Raw genomic sequence first — 26,601 nt, 5'->3', positions numbered from 1 at the left:
AGAGAGAGAAAGAATTAATTTTGTTGTTTTGTATCCAACATTGGATACATTTGTTTTGTATCCAGTCCATTGACTGTGGATTCAATTTATTTGGTGGTTATAGGTCTGTCCAGGTTATGTATTTTTCTTTAAGTCAATTTTGATAAGTTACATTTTCCTAGAAGTTTGTCCATTTTGTCTAAATTTTCAAATGTACTAGTATAGATTTGTGAATCATATCCTCTTATTATCTTTTTTCATGGTGTAGCTATCCTCTTTATTCCTTTAAGAACAGTAAGCATGTTGATTTATAATCTGTCACTGATAATTCCAGTATTTGAGGACTTTATAGACCTTTCTCTGCTAGCTATTGTTTTTGTGGTGTTTTTTAGGTTTCCTTCTTTCCTTTTGTGCTTGTTATGTTCGAGTAGCTTTTCATTGCCTTGAAAAATTATTTGTGGGGATTTCCCAAGCCTTGGCCTGAAGCTGTAGTCTTCGAAAGAGCATTTGAGTTTGCTTCTGATAAGGCCTAAGTGTACAGCTTGTTTAGGACCCCCTTAAACTAAATTAATTGCATGAGAGATTTCTTGGAACAGATTTTCAGGAGGTGCCTGTCCAAATTTACAGCCTCTTAAAGAATTTCTTTCATCCTGTCCTGCACCCCATCCCCCCACCGCCCCGTTTTGTTCGGCTCCAAGGCATGGCTCCCCACACTCCTCTTTGGAGGGTGAGATAGCGGCAACTTTAGTTTGTCTTTACTCTAGAATTTTACTCTTTGGCAGGGGTAGGAGGGTCAAAAGTCTGTATGGAAAGGGTCTCCTTTAAATGTCCCACTCTGAGCATGTTGTAGGCTTTGCTTTCTTTTATCTTCTTTCCCCCTGCCCACCTCACTTTCTGCCTATAATCAAATGCACATCCCAGTTTCTTGTGATCGGTAAATGTACTCAGATCAGTAGAGCTGTTTCCTGTACTCTGCTTATGTTAACACTGGAACAGTATTACTTAACTATAGACCTTATTAGACGTTCACCAGTTTTTCCTCTAATGATTCTGTACCAGGGTCCCCTGGCCGATAGTTTTGAGGAGTGCCAGTCAGGTATTTGGTAGACTGTCTCTCCGTTTGGATTAGTCTGATGTTTTTCTCATGGTGAAACTGGAATTGTGGGTTTTGGGGCAATATAAATTCTCTTTTATGTTTTGCTTTTTTCACTTATCAGTATGTCTTGGAAATCACTCCATAGAGGTGCCTATTTATTTATTCATTTTAGCTGCAAATACTCTAGTGAGTGTCAGTCATTAAATTCTTAATTTATGATATTGTGTTTTTCAACTCTAGAATGCCTGTTTGGTTGTTTTTTTTAAAGATCCATTTCTCTTTATCTTTTGGGATCTGATTCTTGGTTATATGCCACATTTTCATGATTATTCTCATCTGATAATTTTTCATTCAATACCAGACATTGTGTTTAAAAGAACTGTAGACACTAGAGTCATATTTTCCCCCCTCAGAAAGGGCATACCATTTGCTCTGTTAGGCAGCTAGGATGAAGGGCTGATCGTTTTTATTCAATAAAAATTTGAACTTGTTTAGAGCTTGTTTGTAGCTTTAATTAGTTTCATTTCACCTCTGGTTTCATATATTTTGAGGGCAGTGTACATTTACTTATTGACAAGAAAGTAGGTCTCTTGGAATATTAAAAGTGGCTTGGCATGATGATGGTGAGAGAAGAGGATCTTTGTTATACTGCATTCATTCATTCATTCATCAAGTATTTATTGAGCATTGGCCAAGGGCAGGTGCTTTCTAAGCATTGAGAATATAGCAAAATGGAAGAAGTCCCTGCTTCTACTGGAGTATACATTGTGTTGGAAGGAAATAGAGAGCAACAAATGCTCAAATAAACATGTAATAACTGTTAATAAAGAAAAAATAAAACACAGTGTGGGATTAGGGAGGAACAGGAAGTATCCTAGCTCTGCCGCTTGCTTTTTGACCTTGGACAAGTTATTTAACAGTTTGGCCTTGTTTCTGTATCTCTAAAATGGGTATAAAGTTAAGAAATCAAGTAGTGTTTTGTGAGAATACAATAACTTAGTTTGTGATAACACTTTAACAATGCTTAACACATTGTAAGTGCTCTTTAAATGTTAGCTGTTGTTTTTATTATTATTAATAGGAGGAGTCTAGTTAAATGCACAAGTTCAGAGTTGAGAGGGATTTGAACAATATATGTTTTGATATCTCAGTGCCAAACCGGGCTGTGAGTGGCTAATATTGGTGGTAGAAGGCCAAATTGTTGGCGAGGGCTAGAGTAAAGCAAACTGCAGAGCGGGCCAGAATGGACAGAAAACCAGGGTGACTGTACAGCCAGAAGGGATCCGAGCAGAGGCAACGTGGAGGCTAATGCCTCAAGGACTAAGGTGAACACCTTGAAGGGATAAGTTGAACCCTAATCACTGAAGTGACTTTTAAAGTCCTACCTTTCCTCTTGTGCTGTATTTCCAGTGTGGCTCCAGAGCATTTGGTCTCCAAAGGATCCTGTGGGTGCAGATTTGAATTGAGCCTGTGCTCCAGTTTTATCGTAGGAATATAGTTACACAGCCCATATTATGACCTCACATCTGGTTCATAAACTCTCAGATATGCAGGTTTCTCTTATTGTGACCGTAATTTGTGGTTCTGAAAATGGGTCATTGGGTCTGACAAAGGAGCTTGATCTGGTTCATGGATATTTTCATATGAAAATTCTTAAGTTGTCAAGGGAATTTGCATTCATAGCTATATTTAATGAATCATTTTGTTCAACAGTATAAGTGCAATTACATGTATTCAGAACTCTAGACCAGTAATTTAAAAAATTATTTTGAACATAACCTACAGTAGGGGTTATGTTCAGATAACCACTATATGTAAATATAGTTTACATTGTGGTCTAGTTTACATACACACACGCACACACACATACTTTAACTCAAACGGAGCACTGTTAACGTTATTGCATATGATGTGTTCTGTTTGTATTCTATTCTGTTCAAAAAAATTTCTGGATTCTCCCAATAAATAGATTTCATTGTACCCTAATGGGTCATGTCCTGTAGTTTGAAAAACACTTGTCTCGTTCACTCTAAGATCACCTGAAGAAAAGGTGGAGTCTTATAAAATGGCAAAGGGAGAAATGATTGGCAGAGTTCTGCAAGTACTTATAAGCATCTATGGAGTTCTTAACATGGCTTTGTTATGGACAGATCCAAAAGTTTTGAAATCACTCCCTTTGCCCTTGAGTGTGTCTTTAAGATGGGTATTTGGAAAGAAGAATGTTTGGTTAAGTGACAGAACAACTGCAGGGGCGCCCCAACGAGGGGGCTCTAGTGGCAGGGCGGTCGGGAGGGTACAGGCATATTCTCCGGACAGCTGTGACTCTGGAGGGGCTGGAGATGGGGGTATGCCGCTGCTGTGTCTTGTAATGGCCGGCGGCTCTGGCTCTGTGCTCAGCTCATAAGCAGCTCTGGCAGGGAGGCAGAAGGTTGAATGTCTGCTGTAATTTCCCTATTTATGTTTTTATTCTTGACTAAAAGGATTTGGAGTACCTTCTAATAAAACCATTAAGTGCTGTCTACACAGTGGTTCAGTCTGTGTCTTATTTATTTGTATAGAATAAGACAAAAGCTAAGACTAAGGTAAAGGGAATGATTGAAGCTGCCACAAATGGTTGATGGAAAGTTAAAGTGAGGCCTCCCGTTCTGGGATTCTCCATCTCAGTCTACTCTTCAAAATGTACTTTCTTTACCTGTAATAAGTCTGGGACGTATGCAGTGAAGAGGACAGACAGGGCCCTAGCTTTTATGGAGTTTACCCTTTAGCTGGGGAGAGAGATAAGGGAGGGTAATTTTGGATGGTAGTGTGTACTATGAAAACAATAAGTCATAGCAACGAAAGAGTGAGTGATGTGGCAGGAGGGCAGGAGGGAGTTACTTTTTGACCAAGTAGTCATGGAAGGTGTCTCTGAGCATGTGACATTAAGGCAGAGACCTGAATTATGAGATCTTGCAGAGATCTAGAGAAAACCTCCTATTGTGTTACCACTCAGTGCCTTTTGCACGAAGTCCAGTGATTCATAGCAGAGATGATCGGTTTGGTTCATAGGACTCTTCAAAAAGGAATTAGATGGCTCTTGAAGTGAGAGGAGTAGTGTAGTTCTGGCAATTGTAATGTGCTGTTAACACAGGTGAAAATACTGTGGAGGGAATGTGAGCTTATGGGGATCTCTTTGACAATAGCTCAGTTTTTCAGGGGATTCAACATTCATGGTGATGGAACTTCATTAAAGAGAGCCTAGAGGGCTTCTGCAGGGTTAAGTGGAGGGGAAGAGTCATCTAATTATGTTCAGTTAGGGACGTGGACTCTTCCCACAATCTTTGTTATTAAAATTACAGTTTATAATCTAAGAATTAAGAAAAAGTCTGGGAGAAGAGTGGTTAAGGCGGAAAGAATGGTGAATGCAAAGGCTTTAAGGTAGAGGTGAACTTGGGGTGTTGGAGGGACAGCAGAAAGGTCACTCTGGAGTATATTGGAATGAAAGAGGAGTGGCAGGTAGGTTAAACAGTAGGTTAAACAGTGTGTTTCTCACCTTGTTGCCACATTTTGGAATCACCTGTGGAGGGAGATTCTTTAGAAAATACCTGTGATTGGCCTCAGCCCAGCCTTAAATCAAAATCTTTGGGGATGATCATTCTATAAAAAAGACATATTTTATAGAATGTCTTTCTATTGGGATTTGTCTTCTTTTCATGTTGTGGTTAGACTGGAGTTACTGTTTTTAGGAGGAAGACCACAGAATTAAGGGTACACACTATCAAGAGGATTGTTGAGGGAAAAGGTCCATACTTTCCCTGCTCTCTCCCAAGAATCCAGTGCCCTCTTTTTTCTCTTCCCTGACCTTTCAATCAGAATAGATTAATAGGTTAATAGGCATATTGTACTATTAGATGACTGCTTTTCAGGGTAAGGTTGCTGATGCAGTAGGTGTATTATTCTTAAGCCCCTCTGGGGATAAAGGACTATGTGTCTGTGGCACCACCTTTTCTTGACCACAGCCCACAACATGGAGGTTGCCCTGCTGTCCACTGATAACACCCACCTTTTCTCTTCCCTTGCATCGGACCCAAACTGAGAAGCCAGAGATCTGTCAGTGTCAGTGCGCAGTGTGTCTTCTGCTTGAAGTTACAGTTCAATCTGGGATAACTAGCTCAGTTTCACGCTCCTGTTCCTGTTGTGGGTTTAATATCCAGAGCCAGGGAGTAAATCTGTTGTGCAGCAGGAAGGAGCACAGAGACTAATGGACCTCTCAGAAGAGAAGACAAGAGTACAGACCAAGAAGGGGTGAAACAAAAACTTCAGTGCGGATATGTGGGGCAGAGATGAGAATCTTGTTTGTGGGTGTGTGTGCGACTATGATAGGGATCAAGCCAACATGACATTGGGGGATAAAAAAATCAATATTGATGCCCTTTTCCGATGTCAAAAATGAATCAAGGGGCTTCCCTGTTGGTGCAGTGGTTGGGAGTCTGCCTGCCGATGCAGGGGACACGGGTTCGTGCCCCGGTCCGGGAAGATCCCACATGCCGCAGAGCAGCTGGGCCCGTGAGCCATGGCCGCTGAGCCTGCGCGTCCGGAGCCTGTGCTCTGCAACAGGAGAGGCCACAACAGTGAGAAGCCCGCGTATCGCAAAAAAAAAAAAAAAAAAGAGTCAAGAATGAAAAAAAATGAAACCAACCAAGCAAAATCTTCCAGATACTCTAAGTGCTCAGTCTATAATTTATGGCAAGTAACCATATAGGCAATGACTGATGTATATTGTGGTGTGCTAAATTATTCTTGTCGAACATTTAATTATAAATTAAGCTCACTTCAAATGTATTTAGCTAGTTTCTGATCGGGTAACAGAGCAATCTGCTTTTAACTTCAACAGGATATTAGAGAAAGCATTATACTACATCCAAACTGTAGCATATAGTTAGCTTTTTTGTCAAAAACTGGTGTTTTTAAGTTAATTTTATTTATGTGAATAATTTTTGAGCACTTAAGGTGTGCTACATGACGGATATTGATAAAGAAAGATGCCTGACATCAGGAAGCTTATAGTCTTTTCACATGCTTATTTGCGTATGAATACTAGAAGAGAGGTACAAATAGTATGTTGTGGGGACTCAGAGAAAAGAGAAGTTATTTTCAGCTGGAGACGTGGAATCAGGAAAGATTTCTTAGAGGAAGTGGTATTTGAGGTGGACCTTCAAAGATGGATAGGATTTTACTAGGTAGATATGACTAGAGTGTTAGGCAGCTGTCCTCTGTGTTCCCATAGCAACAGCCTGTACTATTATAGCATTAAATACAGTATACTACATCAATATTATTTCTTCCCACCATGTCTCTGTCTTGCGTGGGTCATAAACTCTTCTTCTAGCGTTAGGACTGTATGTTACACATCTTTGTGTTCCCAGCACCTAGCACAGTGCCTGTTGGAGAGTAGATATACATGAAATATTTGGTAAATGTATGATATGAAGTATAATAATCTCACATAGTCACAGGGCATCAATGAAGAACTGAAAGAGAGAGTGTTGCATAGTGATTTACTATATCAGTGTTTACATTAAGTTTAACTGCATCTGAAATAATGAAATAATTTGGAAAAATCCAAAATAACAGCAGCTCAAACAAGGTGGATGTTTTATTTTCTCTTGTATAGAAGGATGTAGGCAGTCCAAAGCTGGTATAGAGGAACCATGCAGTTATTAGGAATCTAGGCTCTTTCTACCTCTGCTCTGCTATCCTTAGGGTATGGTTCTTGTCATGGACCAAGATGACTCCTGGAGGTCCAGCCAGTACATCTGAGTTCCAGGAGAGCAGGCACGGGAAAGTGAAGATGGGAACACCCCTTTATTTTAAGAGAACCCTCCAGAAGTTGCATGCATTGCTGCTTATGTTTCATTGGCTGGAGTTCAGTCCCATGGCCTTATCTAGTTGCAAGGGAGGATGGGAAACAGTCTTTTCTTCAGGCCATGGTGTGTCCAGCTAAAACTGGAGTCTCTTACTAAGGAAGAATGGGAGAATGAATATGAAAGACCAAGCAGTCTTGCCTTAATTGGCTTTGCAGTCTATGGGTTTGAATCCTGGCTCTGCTACTTATTACCTGTGTCATGTTGGAGAATTCACTCAGTCTCTCTGAATCTTGGTTTCCTCATCTGTAACATGGGCATAATAATTATTTCTCCTTTTTGGGTTGTAGTGAAGAACAAACAAGATGATACATGTAAAGAGCTTAGCACAGTGCCTGGAATATAATAATCCCTCAGCAATTAGTGACTCTTATTATCCTTACAGAGTCAACTAAGGTTCTATTCTGCGTTCAATTCCAGACCAGGTAGTCTGGCAGAAGTAGAAGTTCGGACACCAAGTTTCTTTTGGTGAACGCTGTTCAGCCCCCTCTCCTTCTGTTCCTTCTGACTGCTCTATGCTGGTGGGTAGATAGGCTGGTGAAAAACTTGTCTTCAGAGAAGAGGCTCCTGTATATTTCAGTGTCCTGCTGGTGCCATGTGCACTAGCTAACCAAAACACAGCTGGTGTGTCTAATTTTAGGTTTCCAAGTCTTGCTGGTTGTCCTCTTTAAATTCTGTTTTACATTCTGAACTGTAGGAAATTTTTATAGAAGTGGAGAGGAGGCAGGGGCAGTACACCCTTTATTTTCTAGTTAGAAAATAGCCTCTGTTTTCTTTCCAGTAGGCAGTCGTGGGGGAAAGAGGTTAGAGGCACCCCTACTGTTCTCCACTCTGTTCTTTGGGTCTCTGTGAACCCTGGCAGGGTAATCTGTGTTGAGTGAAAGACTCTGACTTCATGTGTGTGAAGAATGGAAATGCTAGCCTTTAGCTGAGGTTATAAAACTAAGAGAGTCTAGAAACTCTTATCTGCTGTTGAATTTTGAGGCTCTTTCCCGAGATTAGAATAATAATAATAATTATTAAGTGGCTTTAGGTCAGGTGCTTTTCACCTCATTATTTCAGTTGATCTCAATATAACTCCCACAATAACCTGTATTATTCTGATTCTCATTTTACAGATGAGAAAACTGATACTCAAAGAGGTTGAGCTTTGTGGAAGTTCACCTAGTTTGTAAGTGGAAGGATTAGGATTTGAATCCAGGTCTAACCCCAAAGGACATTTTCATTCACCCATCCCATTTAGCCTCTACTCTTAATTATTCTCACTTACATTTAACCTTTCTAAGTTGTACTGACGCAATCTCCTGATGTTTATTATCTCTGTGAAGGTATTTAGTAGATACTTTATGAATATTCTAATCAGACTATTAAAACTATTCTTTCCCAGGCTTCCCTGGTGGCGCAGTGGTTGAGAGTCCACCTGCCGATGCAGGGGACACGGGTTCGTGCCCTGGTCCGGGAGGATCCCATGTGCCGCGGAGCGGCTGCGCCTGTGAGCCATGGCCGCTGAGCCTGCGTGTCCGGAGCCTGTTGCTCCGCAGCGGGAGAGGCCACAACAGTGAGAGGCCCGCGTACCACAAAAAACAAACAAACAAACAAAACAAAAACAAACAAAAAAACTATTCTTTCCCTTCCATCTGGATTTTTCTTCCTAGATATTTTACAGAGTATTTTGATTGTATCAGATTGTTTTGTTCATTTTTTTCCATTCAGCACTTCTCTAGCTCAGTACTTGATACTTAGCAGTCAGTCACTCAATAGACTTAATCACTTAATAATAACAATAACAACAATGATAACTAAAATTTATTGAGAACTTAGTAGGTACCAGGTTCTGTGCTATAAACTTCCTACATATTATGTCATTTAATTTTTACCACAATTTTTTGAGGTACAGTTTCATTAAGATATTTTTCTATGTTGTTTGAAATTAGTGGCGTGGTGTTTTTTTCCTTTGATCTATTCACTCAGTCAGGTGGAGTATTTGGGGCTGTAGGGAATTTAACAGTGAACAATTCTAAGTACTGGTCTCATGGAGCTTTTGTTGTCAGCAAAACAGACACAAGCAAGTTAAACAGTAAATAACATTTTAAATAATGATAAATGCCATGAATAACAAACTAGGGGAAGGAGAAAGAGAGTGGCTGGAATGGGGAATGAGAGAGAGGCTGTTTAAGGATCTGACAAGGACTGGGTATAGTTAGAGCCAGTGGTGGGAAGATCTGGTGGCATAGTGATCTGAATGGAGGAAGTAAGCGAGTGTAGAAGCACTGAGATGGAACAAGCTTACTGAGGATAAAAAAGATGGCTGGAGGATAATGAGTCAGGGTTCCAGGTAGCGGGTAGTAGATGAGGTCAGACTGTCAAGTAGGCCATGGTAAAGATACTGGATTTCCTTCTGAGTAGCCATAGACTGTTTAAGCAGGAGAATGAGTGATCTGATTCACGTTCTTAAAATTTCCCTCTGGTGCCTGTGTGGGGAATGGAGTGTAGGGTAGGCGAGTGGGAGTGGTGTTGCTCCTTGGATTAGGACCAAACAGGGAATAGTGGAGATGGTGAAGAGTAGTTGGACTTGGCCTGTGTTTTAGAGTTAGGTCTGAAAAGACTTGGGGGTAGGTTTGCTCAGGCCCCCAAAATATTTTGGATCTAAGCAACTATATAAAGGTGGTTGCCTAACATAGGAGTGGATTTGGAGTTGGAAAATCAAGTCATGTGAAGAAGATGGTAAAGAATTTTTGGACATGGCGTGGTGAAACTAAAATTTTATGGCGTACTAAAATTCAGTTTCATTTCCTTTTGTCAGGGCTTTGCTTTCTGATTGGATTCCTTAGGAGGACTTCTTACATATTCTATCTCCCAGTCCTTTTCCACCGTTTCTCCCAAAAAAACCTTTTTGTGAAAATGATAGAAAGTTGGATTGATTTTTTTTTTTTTAAGCATGGTAGCAACACAAGGCTAGTGGGATAGGAAAAAACCAAAATACGCAGCCAGTATTCTTTCTGAACTCAGCATCTTCTGATTCTTTATAATACAGAATTCAATATTTAGGAACCAGTTTAGGATATTAAGTGATTTACACTTACATTTCTACTGACACATGACTTTTCTTTTGGTGCCCAGCTGGTTATTGGCATTAGACTAGACTGACTCCCATGAAAGTACAGAGACTGGTTGTCAAGATCTTATTCTGATGTCCCTTTTACCTACCATATTCCACTTTTGTTTCTGCCTCTTGCCCATTTTCAAAGAATGTTTGCATTAGAATGAGCTGTATTATTTCTGTGTTTTGGAGTGAATGGATGGACATGTGTTTATGAGGTATTCTGAACCCCTTTGAAGAAAAACATGCCAACTTCCTTGGTGTTCAAACACAAGGACCCTTAGAGACAGAAAACTTTCAGAGGGAGTTCTTGCAGGGGTAGCAACTTCAAATGTCTACAGGGACCAGAAAGGTAATGTAAATGAGAGAAGCCAGCCAGGGTAACTATGGCAAACTGGAGGGAGCTTGCCTTGCCTAAAGCGGGTAGTTGCTACTCAGCTTCAGCCGGTTGCTGCTATGTGGGAGAGGGAGCCCAGTACAGTCATACCTTTCAGATTTTTAGAAGAAGCTGGAAATCTTTATTATGTCGTATCTCCTGGTTTTTAAATGTTGACAATGAATTTAAAATTTCTAGTATGCTGTGTGGGACAACACTCTAAAAACACAACAAAACCAAAGTTGTGTAGGCTGCAGCCTGCAAATCTGTAGGTTCTGATTTGGCCCATTTTCCTCATTTACAGGTTGAGAAACAGAAACTCAGAGATGTAAAATGACTTTTCCAAGCTCATATAGCAATTAGTAGGAATGGAGCCTGAGTCTCCTTTCTCTTTATGCAATGCCCTTTACACTAGGAAAGTTAAACTTTTGGGGGACTTTGGGGAGCGCTCAAGTCCCTTTTCATAGAAAAGTGCATGTACATTGCAAACTTTGTGTACAGCTTTGGGGATTTCAAACTCCCGGAAATAGATACATGAATACTAGGTAGAGAACCCTTTCTTATACCTTTGGTTCATGTTTGCATGCAAAAGGAACAGTGCCCCAGTATTTATACTTAGGCAAACTCATGGAGAGAGACACTCGAAGCAGAAGCCCTAGATCTGTCCTCTCTTCCTCCCTCCCTTCCTTTTTGTATATTAAATCTTAATTAGATAATAGGAATAAATTTATGTAAGTCGAAGACTCTTCCTACTACTATTCCCACTACTAGTCCTTCCAGTCATTGCTTTCTAGTCTTTTACATACATATGTATCACCCATAAAAATGAATAGTTTTATGCTTTTTAAATAAATGATATAGTATGCATTGTTTTGCAACTTTTAAAAAATTCAGCGTTGTGTCTCATTCTTTTTATTTGCTATATCAGATCCCATTTGTTAATTCCATAGTTTATTTGGCCACCCACTATTGATGGATGTTTAGGATGTTGCCCGTTTTTCAGTATTACAAGCAGTGCTGCCATAGATACTGTTTTTCATACCTCCCTGGCCCATGTTAGTGCTTCTCAAGGGGAGAAAGTGAAAAATGGACTTGCTAGGCATGTGATTTCAAAGTAGCTTTATTATATTATATCAGCAACATATGAAAATCCCCAGCCTGCCCAAAGTCTCTCATCACTCGGTATTATCAAATCAAAACTTTTTTTTTCAATGTGATGGATAAGAAATGATATGATAATTACAAGTAAGTTAGAGCATCTTTTACATCTTTTCATATGTGTGTTAGCCGTTTCGCATTTCTGTTATGTTCATATCCTTTGTTGGGATTTTTTTTATGCTTATTTGGCTTTTTCTTATTTACAGGAATCCCTTATGTATTTTCGCATTATTCTTGATACCAACCTCTTCTCTTGTATATGTTATAAATCTTTTTCATTTAGATCTTTTTGATCCTGGTTTTGCTACTGACTAGCTCTGTGATTTGGTGGACATCATTTGACTTCCACAGAACCATTTCTCTCTATTGTACACTGTGAATACACTACCTTTTAGTTATTGTATTACTGTGTAATGCTAGTTAAACAGTGTATGGGCTCTGTGATTTGGGGGTTTCTCATTTGATTTTCACCAGCCATTTTCCCCAGCTGTAAAGTGAGAATTTTTGGTTTATTGTGAAATGCCAATGAAAGAGCATATGAAAGTGCCTTGGAGAATAAAGAATACCTTCAAATGTAGGCATTTTGTCCTTTCTTTGGCTTTATTATGATTCATCCCTAGGAGTTGGCTTTTATGAAGCATCCCCCATCTCCATAGATGGATCAAACTTTGAGGGGTGTTACACAACATAGCGCTTGTCTTGTTTTAATCTACACTCTTCTTGGGGGAGGAAAGAGGTACATAAACAAGATAGGCTCACATTGAGCTCCTGTGTTCTTGGAATGCATTGTGTGGAATGGAGGTGAGGAAGAGCGGTATCAGGCGAATCTCACTTCTTCACTCACAGTGCTTCCCCCAGGGACTGACATAGCATAATCTGGCCATTTATGGAACCAAATGTCTACAAGGTTAGAATTCGTCTAACTTCTCAATTAGAACACAGGTTTCAGAGGCAACTCCTCCATTCTACCACAGTAGGGAACTCTGAAAGTATTGTCTATTCCAGTTACCTTTTGACTGATGACTGCCCTCTGCAAACAAATAATTAACTAAAACATGATACTACCCGATGGTTTGGGGCCACTCATACTCAAATACCACCTTAGACCTAGACAGCTCTGTGCCCCTGCCCTATGCTTTTGAGGGTCTTTCCTTTGGCCATGCCTGCCCCCTTCTAGACCGCTCTCCAAGTATCCAGGACCCAAGAATTACCTGATGAAATGTCCTGACCCTGCGTCCAGGGCCTGCAGAGGCTCTTTCTGAGCCCATCCTCCCAAAGGTGGACCAAACCATTAGACCCCGCCCCTGATATGCGCGTTTGTAGGACCCAGGTGTGGCCAAGGCGACTGTTTGAGAGAGATGTGCCCAGAGCTTGGATGTATTCGCTTGAACATCTGTGTACAATGCTCCTTGAGGTGCAGGAAGGGACTGGGGTGTGTGAAAAGAAAGGAAGTGGCTTTGGGGCCAGGGTTGTCCATTTGTACTCTTACCCAGCTCTGCCGCTGTCAGAGGAGGGTCTGCCCAGAGGACCCTCTCCCTTCTGACCAACTGCTTATTTGGTGGGGGAGGGGTTAAAAAAGCTATTGGGGAAGGTTTTTTCACCACCCGTTTAGAGGCTGGCTCAATACAGACCCCAATTATCTCTGAGAATATTCTCAAAGAGAGAAGGGTGGGGAGGTAGTATGGGTGAATTTCCTGAAGGAAGAGTCTCTGTGCCTCTCCTCTGTCACTCCCCTGGGTAGGCAGTGCTGCGGATGCTTTGTAAAAAGGAGGAAGGATTCTGCTGACACACTGTTTTTATGAAAGAAGGCTAAGGGTTCCCTTATCTCTCCACACAAGGCACAGCTGCCTGCAAACAGGCTGTCTGCTTCTTAGGGATTCCTTCGTCGTCCTGTTTCTCTTCTGAATGTTTTAAGACACAGTTTGGTGCATTCCTTTCTGTTCTCTAGAGCCAGGGGGAAAGTCATAATATATCAAAGGCTCTTGCTGAAGAGCTTAAAATGGGTGCTGGCAGCTGGGATGTGGGGGAAAAGAGTTTTCCAGGGACAAGTGACCTGCTTGTTCCAGCCAATGAGAAGCAGGTTAGAGGAATGATATCACCAGACAGTCTTTATTGTCTGATCATCTCATAAAAGCAGGATTGTGTCTGGCAATTTAACCCTTTTTTAGGTACTTTGGGTCTCATGCACTCCCCTGGTGTGTGACCTCCGGATTCCTTTTCCCACCTGTCTGCTGTGAGACCAGAGATGAAAGATTTAGATTGGTGAAGAAATTTGGAAAGTTGTCATCATTTTAAAAGTAAAACTAAAAATACAAATTATTAAAGTTTAGAACCACAGTTAGGATGGGAATGTCAGCTAAGCTGTGTTTGGAGAGCACATCTAAAGCAGATATCGGTCTTAGGTTACATCAGACTTTTACTGTGTAGACTTGGGAGAGAAAGGAGGTTAGAGGGGAAAAAAGGATTTAGGCTTTAGTCTGTTTTAATCTATATGATGGAGTCTTACTAAGTAGGTCCTGTTTTGGAGGAATTGGAATTTTCCCCCCAAATTTGGAAACTATCACTGATTCTGAGGCCAATTTTGAAGAACAGACATTTGTAGTACTTGTTTATATTGTACTTATTTATTGTCCCATACCCATAAAAATGACAAGTCATTTTACTTACTCATGCCTCCTTTCCAACACTGGTAAAATGAGAGTGATTATCCTATCCTATCCCCAAGGAGTTGAGATAAGAAAATAAACTAATTCATGTGACTTTACATTGTGCTACACACATGTATTATTATAAGGGCATTCATATCTTAAGATTGCATATTCATTTGTTTATTCAGCAGACTTTTTTGAACACCTTCTTGATGCTGAACACAGATAGAGGTAAAAAGTGTAGTTCTTACCTTTAAGGAATTTAAAATATTGTGAGGGAGACAGACAGTAATAATAAATATGTCTCGTACATCTATTGTCTTTAGCATGTGCCAGGCCCTGTTCCAAGTACCTTGATGTATATGAGCTCATGTTGTCTTTCTACAACCCTATGAAATGGGTACTATTATTAGCTTCATACTATAAGGAAATTGAGGCGCTGAGAGGCTAAGTGACTTGCCTGAGGTCACACAGATCTAGTGGTAGATTTGGGACTTGAATCCAGGCAGTGTGGCTTTAGTCTGTGCTTTAAATCTGTGCTGACCGGTACAGTAGTCACTAGCCATAGATAGCTTTGGTGCACTTGAAATGTGGTAAGTCCAAATTGAATTGGGCTGTAAGTGTGAAATACACACTAGATTTCAAAGACCTAGTATGAAAAAAATGTATAAAATACCTCATGTTGAAATTACATGTTGCAATGATAATATTTTGGATATACTGAGTTAAGTAAAATGTATTCAAATTAATTTCCTTTTATTTTTGTGACTACTCAAACACTTAAAATTATATATGTGGCTTGCATTTGTGGCTTACATTATATTTCTGTTGGATTTTGCTAGTCTAAATCATTATAATGCAGTAATAACAACAATATAATAGGTGACATTTATTGAGCACTTACTGTGTGCCACGTAGTGTGCTAACGCCTTTACAAACAGCATTTCAATTAAGCTTCAAAATAACCCTTTTTATAATCCCCATTTTATCGAAGAGGGAGAAGTTTTCAAGAAAGTCAGTATTTGCCTGAGGTTAGTCAACTCGTTAATGCCGACCCCAAATTTGAAACCTTATATTTCTGACTCAAAAACCTGTATTCAACTGAATACACTGAAATACCATTTCCAATTAGGGTTAAATCTTGGGGAATTTTCTTTGTTTTTATTTTTGTGAGAATATTTAATATTGCATACTTCTGTATTTGTGATGTAGAAGTTTAAAATAAAAATCACTTGGTCATAAAATAGACATCCCAGATAGAAATCTCTTTTGCAAAGCCTCAGCCCTCTGTGAATACTGGTGCAGTTGAGCCCTGAGATGAAGCAGTGAGTCAGCCTGTACAAATTGCATTTAATTTTCGTTCCAATTGTTGTCTCAGGTCACTGGGCAATTTATGTCCTGACCCTCTTTGTCCATAGAGAAGAGGAAGAGGGGCAACACATCTTTTCTTAGTCGTTTAGTCCTCTCGGGTGATAAGAAGAAATTGCCTTCCGTTTCATTGTCCCATGAAATGCTGTTTGTGTTCGAGAGAGCAACAAAATGCTGTCTGATGACCCCTGACTTTTCTTTCTTCTAGAGCAAAGATTCAGGCGGACTGAAGGCGGCTATGATAGAGTTGGTGGAAAGGTTAAAGTTCAAGAGCTCAGACCCTAAAGTAAGTATTGTTTTGGAATTAATTGGATATTGGTACCCCAAGTATTTCATTCTCCTTGAGCTAAATTCGAGGGATGTTAATGATGATCTATCTGAACATTGCATCAAGATCTAATTAAGCCTACCCATCAAAAGCCATGTTCTAACATGCCTGAAGATAAGTCATCTATTTTTCCCTTTCTCTATTTTATGATTTACAACACATAATCGTTCATTGTTTTCTCTGAACTGCAGACAAGTGCATTTTTAATCTTCTTTTACCGGGCCTTCGAGACTACTGGCCTCTGTGTCCATTAAATCCAACCAAAGGCATCAGAGATACCATCAGCTTAATGCTGGGGACTGGAACAAGCTCAGGCCTATCCAGTTGGTGTTCAGTACTAGCGTCTTGTCACTCCCCCACTTAACGGGAGCCAGCTGCCACTGTGAATACTTTTGCCCTCACGAGCTGGAGTCTGGTCTGGGAAATGGTTTAAGCTTCCCAGCTTTCTTCGCAAGATGTTGGGGGCTGTAGGATTGATATTCTGGGAGACGCCATACCAGGGTTGTGGGTGGACTGGGAACTGAACGTGCCAGAGGGATTATGACTAATGTAGCCTCCCTTCTCCTACTCAGACGTTTGCTGTGGCACTACCCGGTACTGGTGCCAGCTGGCTTTGCCTGAGAGTCAAAGCCTTTCACAATTAAATAGGGAAAGGAGCGTGATTTTATTTGGCTTTTTATACTGTCTTTTTTTTAATTAAAAAATTTTATAAGGGGAATAAGACTAGCATTTCTTGAGCACCTAATAAGAGCCGGGCACTGTGCTAGGAGCCTTACATACCTTTTAAAAAATTTGTGGTAAAATATACATAATGAAATTTCCCATTTGAACCACTTTTAATTGTGCAGCTCAGCAGCCTTAAGCACATTCACATTGTTGTGCAGCATCACCACCATCCATCTCCAGAACTCTTTCCATCATCCCAAACTGAAACTGCCCCCATTAAGCACTAACTTGTTATTGTCCCTCTCCTCTTACACACTTGTGATCGTTGCAGTAACCTTGTAAATTAGCTTTTATTTCCCATTTTATTGATAAGAACACATTGGGGTAACTTTTGTCGATTTTCTTAGCTCAAAGTAGAAAGACCTCCCTCCCTCAAAACCACTTATATGAAAGTAGTTTTCCTTTAGTAAAGATGAACCAATTAATTATTAAAGATAACAGAAAGCTTTTTTTACCGAGTTTCTCTGGTTTCTGGGACAACAGCTATCCTGAAGGAGACAACTGTATTTCCTCTTTCTGCCACACCCACATGCTTATAGACAGTGAAGAGCAAGAGAATGTGTACAGATTACACTGAGTGGCTTCTGTGCATGATGATAATACAGGTAAAGTGCTTTGGGAACCTTTATGAATGCATATAGTGCTTCTGATGGGAAACTTGCCAGAGCTGAAAGAATTGAGTAGTCCCCATGAGAGCAACCCGTGGAAACCTCAGGATTTTCCTACGATGCATCATAAGCTAAAGGATATTTGTTAGGACCTCACTTGATCTTGGATATGTTTATACACACTCACCTTTCTTTCGTCTTCTCTTTGTCTCTCCCTGGATAATTTCCCACTAATCTATTTTATTTTCAAGCCGCTTTCTAGCCTAACATATGTGTATGCCATTTTTACCTGGAGCCAGCTTGAAGAAGGACCATCATAATTGCAGGATGACTGTTAGATCACAAATAGGGGATGAAAAATGGGACACTTAAATACATAATTTCTGCAACAAAGAAAATTTTCCCAGAAACAAATTGGTGTCTTCCAAAAGAACTCATTAAGTTTTTAGTCTGTTCTGTTTTCCCTCCAAACCCCACCATCCTTTTTTTAAGTTGGCTTATTTAAGAAGAGCAGAATCTCCTAGGCTTTATGACCTGTCATTTTCTGGCACAGCAGCTTTACATAGAAGCACTGACTGAGTCATGGAGCCCCGAACACTCTCTCTGCCTCACTTCCTCTAGAATTCCCTAAAGCCTCACAAAGCTGGATTAGTCCAGACACTGAGGTCTACCGGGGACTGAGTTAATTTTTACCTCTCAGTTTTGCCAGAGAGGAGTGGAAGATGCCTAGATTAACCTTTTATTAAATTATAAAATAATATATGCTTATAGATTAAAAATACAGCTATCCGTAAAGGAAAAATAAAAAAATACAGCTATAAATAAAAATAATAAATAATAAAAAAATACAGCTATCCATAAAGGAAAAGGAGAATGGATTTCCCTTAAATTAACCACGATTAACAGCTTAGTGTGTAACCTCCTAGACATTTTTTCACGTGGAAATACGCTTCGAAGATATATTACAAAAATTATACCATAGCTGTGGTTTTATCACACAGAATATCTTAAACATTCTTCTGTGTCAGTAATATAGACTTCTTAATGAGATGCCTCATTTTGTCCAAAATATTTGTCAGAAATCCTCTTTTCTTCAGAGCAATGGTTCTTAAACTTCAGTGTTCATGAAAATCGCCTGGGGGACTTACTAAAATACAGAGTGCTGGACCCACCCCCAGAGTTTCTGATTCAGTGTGTCTGGGGGAACTAGAAACTGTGCTGGACCTTGGTTATTTTCCTGCCATCTTGTGTTTTGGTTTTCTTCGTTCTTTCAGCAAATAGCCAGAAGAGCCCTTGTAAGTCCAAATGATTTCAACCTTGAAAAAAGTGAAATACATAAAATTCCAGGCTTAGAAAACAAATAAATTGAGCTGAGGGAGCAAAGGAGTAAGGGAGGGGAAGGGAGGTAAACTGAGTCATCAGCTTGCGCTCCCTGAGAGGACAGGGTTCCTTTAAACAGCTATGGCCAGCAGAGAAGTAGCAAAGCCAAAAAAAGGGAAAGGAGTCCTGGTCAGGAATTAGGAGGATGATCAAGGCCATCGCCATGGTCCAGGAGTGGGCTGAGTTCTCAAACCAGAGGAACAGCAGGAGACATCAAATCCCAGCTACTAGGGGTGAGCCCAAGGATGGGTATGAGAGCCAGAGATGGTTGCTAAATAAGGCACAGGTCCAGATGAAGTGGTGTGCGTGCATGTTGCCGTGGTGAGCCCTGTTTTAAAGGGGGCAGACCTCCAGGGATCCAGAACTTGTGTACAGTGGAAAGAAATTATTTTTAATAACAGTCTTTATTTTGTTTAATTGGAAGTGGTCTATTAAATAATCCTAATGCGTTTGACTTGATCCAGTTAGCAAACTTTTTTTTGCAGCCAGACTTTTCAGAAACATCTGTTGCACAAAGCAGCATTTTAGTCGCTAGATTTCTTATATTTATGCTAGACTTTGGGGAAATTAAAAGATGTAGTTAATCAGGGGTATGTATGTGTGTATATGTCCGGACTAGATTTTTAGGAAATTTAGAGCATCTGAGTTCTTTACAGCTTTCCTTTGTAGTGACTATGCAATTATCTTTCATAGTTTACCCAGAGGGAACTGAAACTTAGAAAACACATTGATTTCCTTCCTTTCCTTCCCCATGCTCAGTCTCCCAGAAAGTATTGAACTAAAGTATAAGATGCTAAGCTCAATCTAACTAACCTCTCATTATTCAGTTAATAATAGCTATTTTCTCTATGATATATTGATTGCTTTTCTTTCCATGTAAGGTGCACCATTCGCTGTTTCCTATAGCTGGTGTGTGCTTGAAACAAACAGTTTAAACCATGTTTGTGTATCTCAAATTCATATTAATTTAATAAGTTATTCCCAAAAATCATCTTAAACTCGAGCCAAGTGGTTCACATTATTCTCTGTGACTGGAGTGGGATTAAACATAGGATCTAATCATACTAAGATTGTCTAAAATATAATCAGGTTCTTTTCCTTATTTTTTTTCGATTTCTACAGGTATTCTTACTGAAGTATGAAACCAAAGATCTGTCTAGCAACATGAAATTAGTTAAATAGAACTGAGGATTGTTTTCTTATTTTATTTTTATTTAGCATTTACAGAGCATTTTATAATTGCAAGAGGACCTTACAGACCTTTCTAATAGCTGATATCGCTGACGTGGAACATAGCCCAGTCCTCCACTCCAGTGCTAATCAGACTATTGTTAAAATGATAGGTTTTGCATGTACAAATAGTAATGGATATAAGCAAAACCTAACTTGAATTCTTGGTGTTAGTGTCCTGTTATTCACCTGGGTCAAGTCAGGCCTTGTGTTGGTCCTTGTCCTGCCTCAAGATAGAAGTATTCACTGGGGCAGTATTTATTCATCCATCTAAAGGAGAGAATTGAGATGCCTCAGTTATGAAGTTGGTTCATTCAAAAGTGTTTCTTTGGTTGGAAGGTTATTAGAATTACTGACCTGTTTCTTTTCATTTATTTATTTATTTATTTGGCTGCATCAGGTCTTCGTTGCGGCATGAGGGATCTTTCGTTGTGGCACTCGTTGCGGCACTCGTTGCGGCACTTGTTGCGGCGTGTGGTCTTCTCTCTAATTGTGGTGTGCAGCTTTTCTCTTCTCTAGTTGTGGCGCGGGCTCCAGAGTACGTGGCTCTGTAGTTTGTGGCAGGTGGGTTCTCTAGTTGAGGCGTGTGAGCTCAGTAGTTGTGGCGCATGGGCTTAGTTGCCCCATGGCATGTGGGATCTTAGTTCCCCAACCAGGGATCAAACCCACGTCCCCTGCATTGGAAGGAGGATTCTTTACCATTGGATCACCAGGGAAGTCCCTGTTGACCTATTTCTTCACTTTACATAAAAAAGAAGTAATCTTGGAAGACATGAATTGTGTTTATCTCTGTATCCTCAAGCCCTGCTAGCGTGGTACCTAGTAATAGATATGCATTATCTATTACAGCAACCATATGAAAAGAAATATCATTTGCCCTGTTTTATGGATACGCAATCCAAGACTTACAGGGATTAAACAACTTGCTAGTAAGTGGTGGGAACAGGACTGGACTTCAGATTCATCTTCCTTCATGTTATTCACCCCCACACTGTTGTTGAACCCATGGGTAAGTTGATATTTATACATAGCCTGTCATCCCTAGCAATATGACTCTTCACTAACTATTTTTCCCTCGCACCCTTCTTTTACCTCCCTTACTGGATCCTGCAGCCACAGCTTCCCACAATTCTAGAGTCCCAGAACTGGAGAAAATATGGGGAGATGACAAAGGATCCATGACAGCCCCAGAGCATTTAGCCCTGGCCAAATGGAGAACTAAGGCAAGTGCTTCAGTAGTTTCCCCTTATGTATGAAGGACACCAAATGGGAAAAATACCAGTGCTTTCTCAGGTCCAGTCTAGGCTCTGAGGCATGGAAATCACCCAGAAGCAAATGTGACCTCTTTTCATCCTCTGTAGACACTTGGGCAGCAGGAAGAGGAGAAGCCAGCTCTTTGCCCTCCTTCACCATCTCCCTGCCTTTATCAAAACGAAACGATTTCCCCTTTTCCCATCCCCCAGTTACAAAAGTGATACATGTTCTTCGTAGAAAAATGTAGAAAATACAGACAACTATAATGTGGAAAGAAGAAATCAGCCAGTCTTCTGCTACCTGCAGTAGTTTGTAAACTTTCAGTACTTTTTTCTAAAATTGAGGATTCTTGAGCCTCACTCAGAACATCTAATTTGGTAGTTCCGAGTTCTGCTTTTTTAGTGTGCAGCCTGGTACACATGGTCAATACTCCATACTTCGAAACACAGCAGTGAGAAAGCTGATTAATATTATGGTGCTTTGCCTTTCAGATAGAAGAGTCCTATTATTCTATATATAATTGACCTTTGAACAACATGGTTTGAACTGCACGGGTCCACTTACATGAGGATTTTTTTTCAATAGTAAATACTATAGGGGCTTCCCTAGTGGCGCAGTGGTTGAGAGTCCGCCTGCCGATGCAGGGGATGCGGGTTCGTGCCCCGGTCCGGGAAGATCCCACATGCCGTGGAGCAGCTGGGCCCGTGAGCTGAGCCTGCGCGTCCAGAGTCTGTGCTCCGCAACGGGAGAGGCCACAACAGTGAGAGGCCCGTGTACCGCAAAAAAAAAAAAAAAAAAAAAAAAAAGGTAAATACTATAGTATCGAAACTACATGATCTGCAGTTGGTTGAATCTGTGGATGCAGAACCCAGAACTGCGGGTATGGAGGAATCCCATAACGGAGGGCTGACTCTTTGTCATACAAGGACTTTCAACTGCATAGAGGGTCAGCGGGCTGGCTCCCCAACCCCAGTGTTGTTCAAGAGTTATATAACTATTATTCTATGTGTGTATATATATATATAAAACTATAACTATACACACACACACACACACACACACACACACACATACACATAGTTTATGTCCTGCTTTTTTCACCTAACATTATTTCTTATAAATACATACATTTTATCATTTGAATCCATTTCTATCTTTGAACCCCAATTTAGGAAACTAAAATCCTGAATGCCAGTCTGCCGTTATTGCCAAGTGGAACCTTTACATAATAAGGCATTTCTCTTTTCTTCCTAATAGCATAAGCAGATTCTGTGAGTTTGTTTATTTGTTTTTTGAGGCAGGCATGATAGTCACAGTCTAAGGTTATTCAGGCACAATGGAAACTGAGTTAATGCAAAGTCAGATACACAATCGAGTAGTCAGCTTCAAGCTATCTGTTTCACAGCATCTACCTCCCCACTGGTCAGGGTGTCTCCCATCATGTGACAGAATGAATAAATGCAGGGCACAGTGGGAAGTCTGAAGCCATTTGCTCCAGGCCCTCCACTTTATAGGTGAGGACACTGAGGTGCCAGGGTAGTAAAGGTTCTTGCCCAAGGTCACCCAGGCAATTACAGCAGAGCTCAAGAAGGTCGACAGCTTTTAGGACTATAGCTCTGTAGTTTTCCCAGTAAAGAGAAGTTTTGTCCATTTGACAAGGATGTGGAAAAATTGGAACTCTCATAAATTTTGGGGGGGGATGTAAAAAGGTATAGTGACTTTGGAATATGACCTGCCAGTTACTCAGAAGGTTAAACATAAGAGTTGCCGTGTGATCCAGCAATTCCATCCTGGAGTATATACCCAAGAGAAATAAAAAGATACATCCACACAAAAACTGCACACCAGTGTTCATAGCAGCATTATTCATACTATCCAGGATGTGGAAACAACACAACCAATGTATGGGTAAATAAAATGTGGTATATCCACACAGTGGAAGACTATTTGGCAATGAAAAGCAGTCAAGTCCTGACACATGCTGCAACAAGGGTAATCCTCAGAAGCATTAAGCTGAGTGAAAGAAGTCATTCACAAAAGACCTGATATTGTGTGATTCCTTTTTCTGTTTGTGGTGATAAAAATGTTCTGAAATTGACTGTGGTGATCGCACAACTCTCTGAATATACTAAAACCCACCGAATTGTATGGTAATGTGAATTATATCTCAGTAAAGCTGTTGAGAGAGAGATTACTGTCTGAATCACTTCTTTTAGGCCTTCACTTGAATTGTCAGCAGCGAATAGTCCTTTTTCTTTCTCCTCTCCTCTTCTAGACAGGAATGAGGTTCAGAAATCTAATGTTAGCCTCTGTCAGGGGGAGGCAGTATTTTACAGTTATTAAAAGCTCACTGGGACCGATACTGTCCAGAGTTGATAACTATGCAGTCTTGAGCAGATCCTGTGCTTAACCTCTCCATTTCTCAGTATTTTTGTTTTTCAGCTGCAGAATAGAGGATAATAGTACATCCTTCATAGGGTTGTTAGGAAGATTAAATGAGATAATCCATTTAAAATGCTTAGGACAACATCCTGTAAATGATGGCTGCTGCTAGCTTTCTCCTAGTCCTGAGACCCACCCCACTGTTTCCAGTAGAAGGGCAAGGGTACATGGGGGTAGTTTCCCCCCCTCACCCCCTCCAGGAGTTTAGGAGATCTTCTAATACTGGTGGAGAAAAATAAGCCACCTGTTCATAACTAACTGAATTCTGCACTTTGATCAGTTAACACTTCCCGGCATTAGTGACACAGATTTCAGGTTTTAAAGGGCCATTGCTACCTCTTCGAGTGATAATGACATGCAAATAAATTGAGTTAAATCTCCATAGTTGAGACCCCTAGGTGTTGCTGCCTGGCTGGCTGACTCTGTGGGCCTTGCATGGCCGCCTTGCCTGTTGTTGGTTCTGTGTCTATTGCCCATTCAAGTCAAGGCAAATATATCTGCCTTGGGGAGTGTGCAGCTGTGTGTCCATATATTCCCAATGGAAACAAATCAGTGCCTAGAAGCAATTATGTTTATTGTTATGGAGCAAACTCTCTAGTTAGCAAAACTGCCTGGTGTCAAATTAAAAGAAAAATAGAGAAATTAAGAGCCACAAAAGAAATCATGTGTGGCATTTAAGAGACACATTAGGAGATATAGCCCCACTTTAAAGTAAACACCACTGAGATTCTGGTTCCCTCCCTACTTTCCGTTTCCCTTCGGCTTTACCCTTTGGCTGTTCTCTTTCTATTGGAGCCCCAGAGCTCCTAATTGAAGCACCGTACAAATCAACTCTAGGCATTTTAAAACTAGGTGGACGTGGTCTCTGAGCTGCCTAGTGGGCTGGAGCATTGTTAGAAATCAAAGGGATTGAGTTTTAAATGGCTTAATAAAATTAGCACATTGTGATGTCCTTCTTCCCCGCTCCAGCTCCTCTCTGCACTGACAGGAGCCTTGATAATTTACTCTTAGCCAGAGCTTAAAGGGCTTATTACATGGCCAACGTGAAGAAGGGAGTGGAGCTGTCAGGGCTCCCCCATAGCAGCCACACTTCACGTTTCCAGTGTAGGATTGTATTTGACATTTAATTTAGGAGCCTGGGTAGCTAGGTATAGAACTTTTTGTGATAATAGTGATAAAAACCACCCAGAGTTTTATTTAAGGGTCTCCTTCTTTCCTGTCCCCCTCCCTCCCCTTTTCCTTTTAGTTCAACCTCATTCAGCTAGGAAATAAAATTCAGGTTTACTCAAGGAGAAATGTGGGGTTTCCCTTTTTTGATATCTTGAGGCTAAAGCTACAGAATGCAACCTCAGTCAGCCAGGTCTGTTTGTCAATGCTTGTATGTATGTATGAATGTAAAATTTGAAAACTGGCCTCTCCCCTGATTGCCTCTGCATTTAGCCAAAGGGCAAAATCCGCCAGGGCTCTGTGGTTGTGTAGAACACTTCCATTCAACCCGTGATCCAGTTGATCTCCACCCCATTGCTGAATAGCTTTTGTTTACTTCTTTAGCAGGTGAAACAGATTCTATGATATCACCTTAATTCCTAGCTCAACCTGATTAATTAGACATTTATAATCCCCATTTTACAGATGAAGAAACATTTAAGAGGTATATTGACTTGTCCAAGGCCACAGGGTTAATGATTGCAATAAATTGCCTTTCTATGATTGCTATATGGAATTAGTAGAAGTTGTAGGAAGTTATTAACTTTTTAGTTTTAGAAGATGGGTTGGCAATAGTATACAAATGTAGAGTTTGTTCAGACTTTTAGGGAAAAAATGTTAGATTGAGTATGCCATGCTTTCCTTTACTTTTATGTTGAAAGAGCACAGACATTGGAGCCAGATGACCCGAGTCCAAATACTGGCACTTATTACGTCCATCATTTGATTTGTCTGAGCCTTCAGTTTCATCAGTAAAATGAGACAAATATTGTGTTTTTATTAATGAGTATCCTGCAAATGGAAACTTTTGAGGAGGAGATAAGAAATGATGGAAGATGATTGGTATCACAGCTTTTGATGGTCCAGAAAGTATTTTAGAAACTGTAGTTGTTTAACAAGCCCTATGGTTCTTAGGTTAGCAGATTGTTAGCTGCTCAAGGGGGTGTAGTAGGGTTTCAGTCGGCTAAAGAGAGCAAATATAATAGAGACAAGTTTGAGGTTGGGGAGCTGACTATATCTCCAGACTGTGCAGGTGCTGAGGAGCAGGGTGTGACCTGTCCTTCCGGTGCTTTGCTTCTGTGTTGTGGAAGTGGACAGCATCTGATCTTATCAAACTGGAAAAGGCTCACTCACAACCTGTGGCTATCTACTGAAACAGGGGCTAGGAGCCTCTCATTGACATCCGTGCTCTTCAGTGCCTAGGATGTGTGAAGTCCTTCCTGTGTTTCTTTGGGAAATTTGAATCTGTACTCCCAAGGGCGTAAGTTCTCTTTCTCTAAGAGAACTGGCTGGGGCTCTGTATCTGTGAGAGCTTGGTGGGTACCATAGGAAAAACCCACAATAAATGCTCACAGTTACTGTTATCTGGACCAGCAGAACAGTTCTGCTGATGTGTCTATGTTCCCAGAGAGTACTAAGTCCTTTCCATGTATTATTTTGTGTAAACTTCACAAAAATATCTATGAAAATCTTTCACCTTTCTGAGCTTCAGAAGCATAGAGTTAGCAGAGCCAGTACTGCAGTCTTTCTCTGTCACCACAGACTCCACCAGCTTTACTATTCTTGACCCTCTGTAGCAAAGAAGACTCAAAAAACATGAGACCTACATCTCAGTGCCCTTTCCTGACCCTTCTTGGTGGCAGGCAGCTGTTTTGGTTTTGTGGTTTCTGTAGTATACAGATAGCTGTGGCTTTTCAGGAAAGGTGTGTGGCTAGAGAACTGAAATGGAGGTGAGGGGTGAGTCTTGTTTTAATGTAATTGCTTGAATCTTCAGTGGATAAAATAGGCTTTCTTTGTAT

The 26,601-nt window shown here is 40.5% G+C and overlaps 1 protein-coding gene across 7 annotated transcripts in view; it reads left to right on the top strand.

Moving 5' to 3' along the window:
* TRIM44 (tripartite motif containing 44) overlaps positions 1–26,601 on the top strand; it is a 119,013-nt gene that overhangs the window by 4,634 nt on the left and 87,778 nt on the right. For all 7 annotated transcript variants that reach the window (XR_013829427.1, XR_013829428.1, XR_013829429.1 and 4 more), the window contains exon 2: positions 15,837–15,914. Coding sequence is in view for 2 of the 7 variants with exons in the window: in XM_079929172.1 (XP_079785298.1) it covers positions 15,837–15,914 (78 nt within the window). In the remaining 5 variants the exon portion in view is untranslated. The remainder of the gene's footprint in view (positions 1–15,836; positions 15,915–26,601) is intronic.

This window comes from Stenella coeruleoalba, assembly GCF_951394435.1.
Source record: "Stenella coeruleoalba genome assembly, chromosome: 8".
In the NCBI taxonomy this organism is placed as follows: Eukaryota; Metazoa; Chordata; class Mammalia; order Artiodactyla; family Delphinidae; genus Stenella; species Stenella coeruleoalba.
Note: the sequence above shows the minus strand (reverse complement) of the source record. Positions and strands in the feature narration are given on the sequence as shown.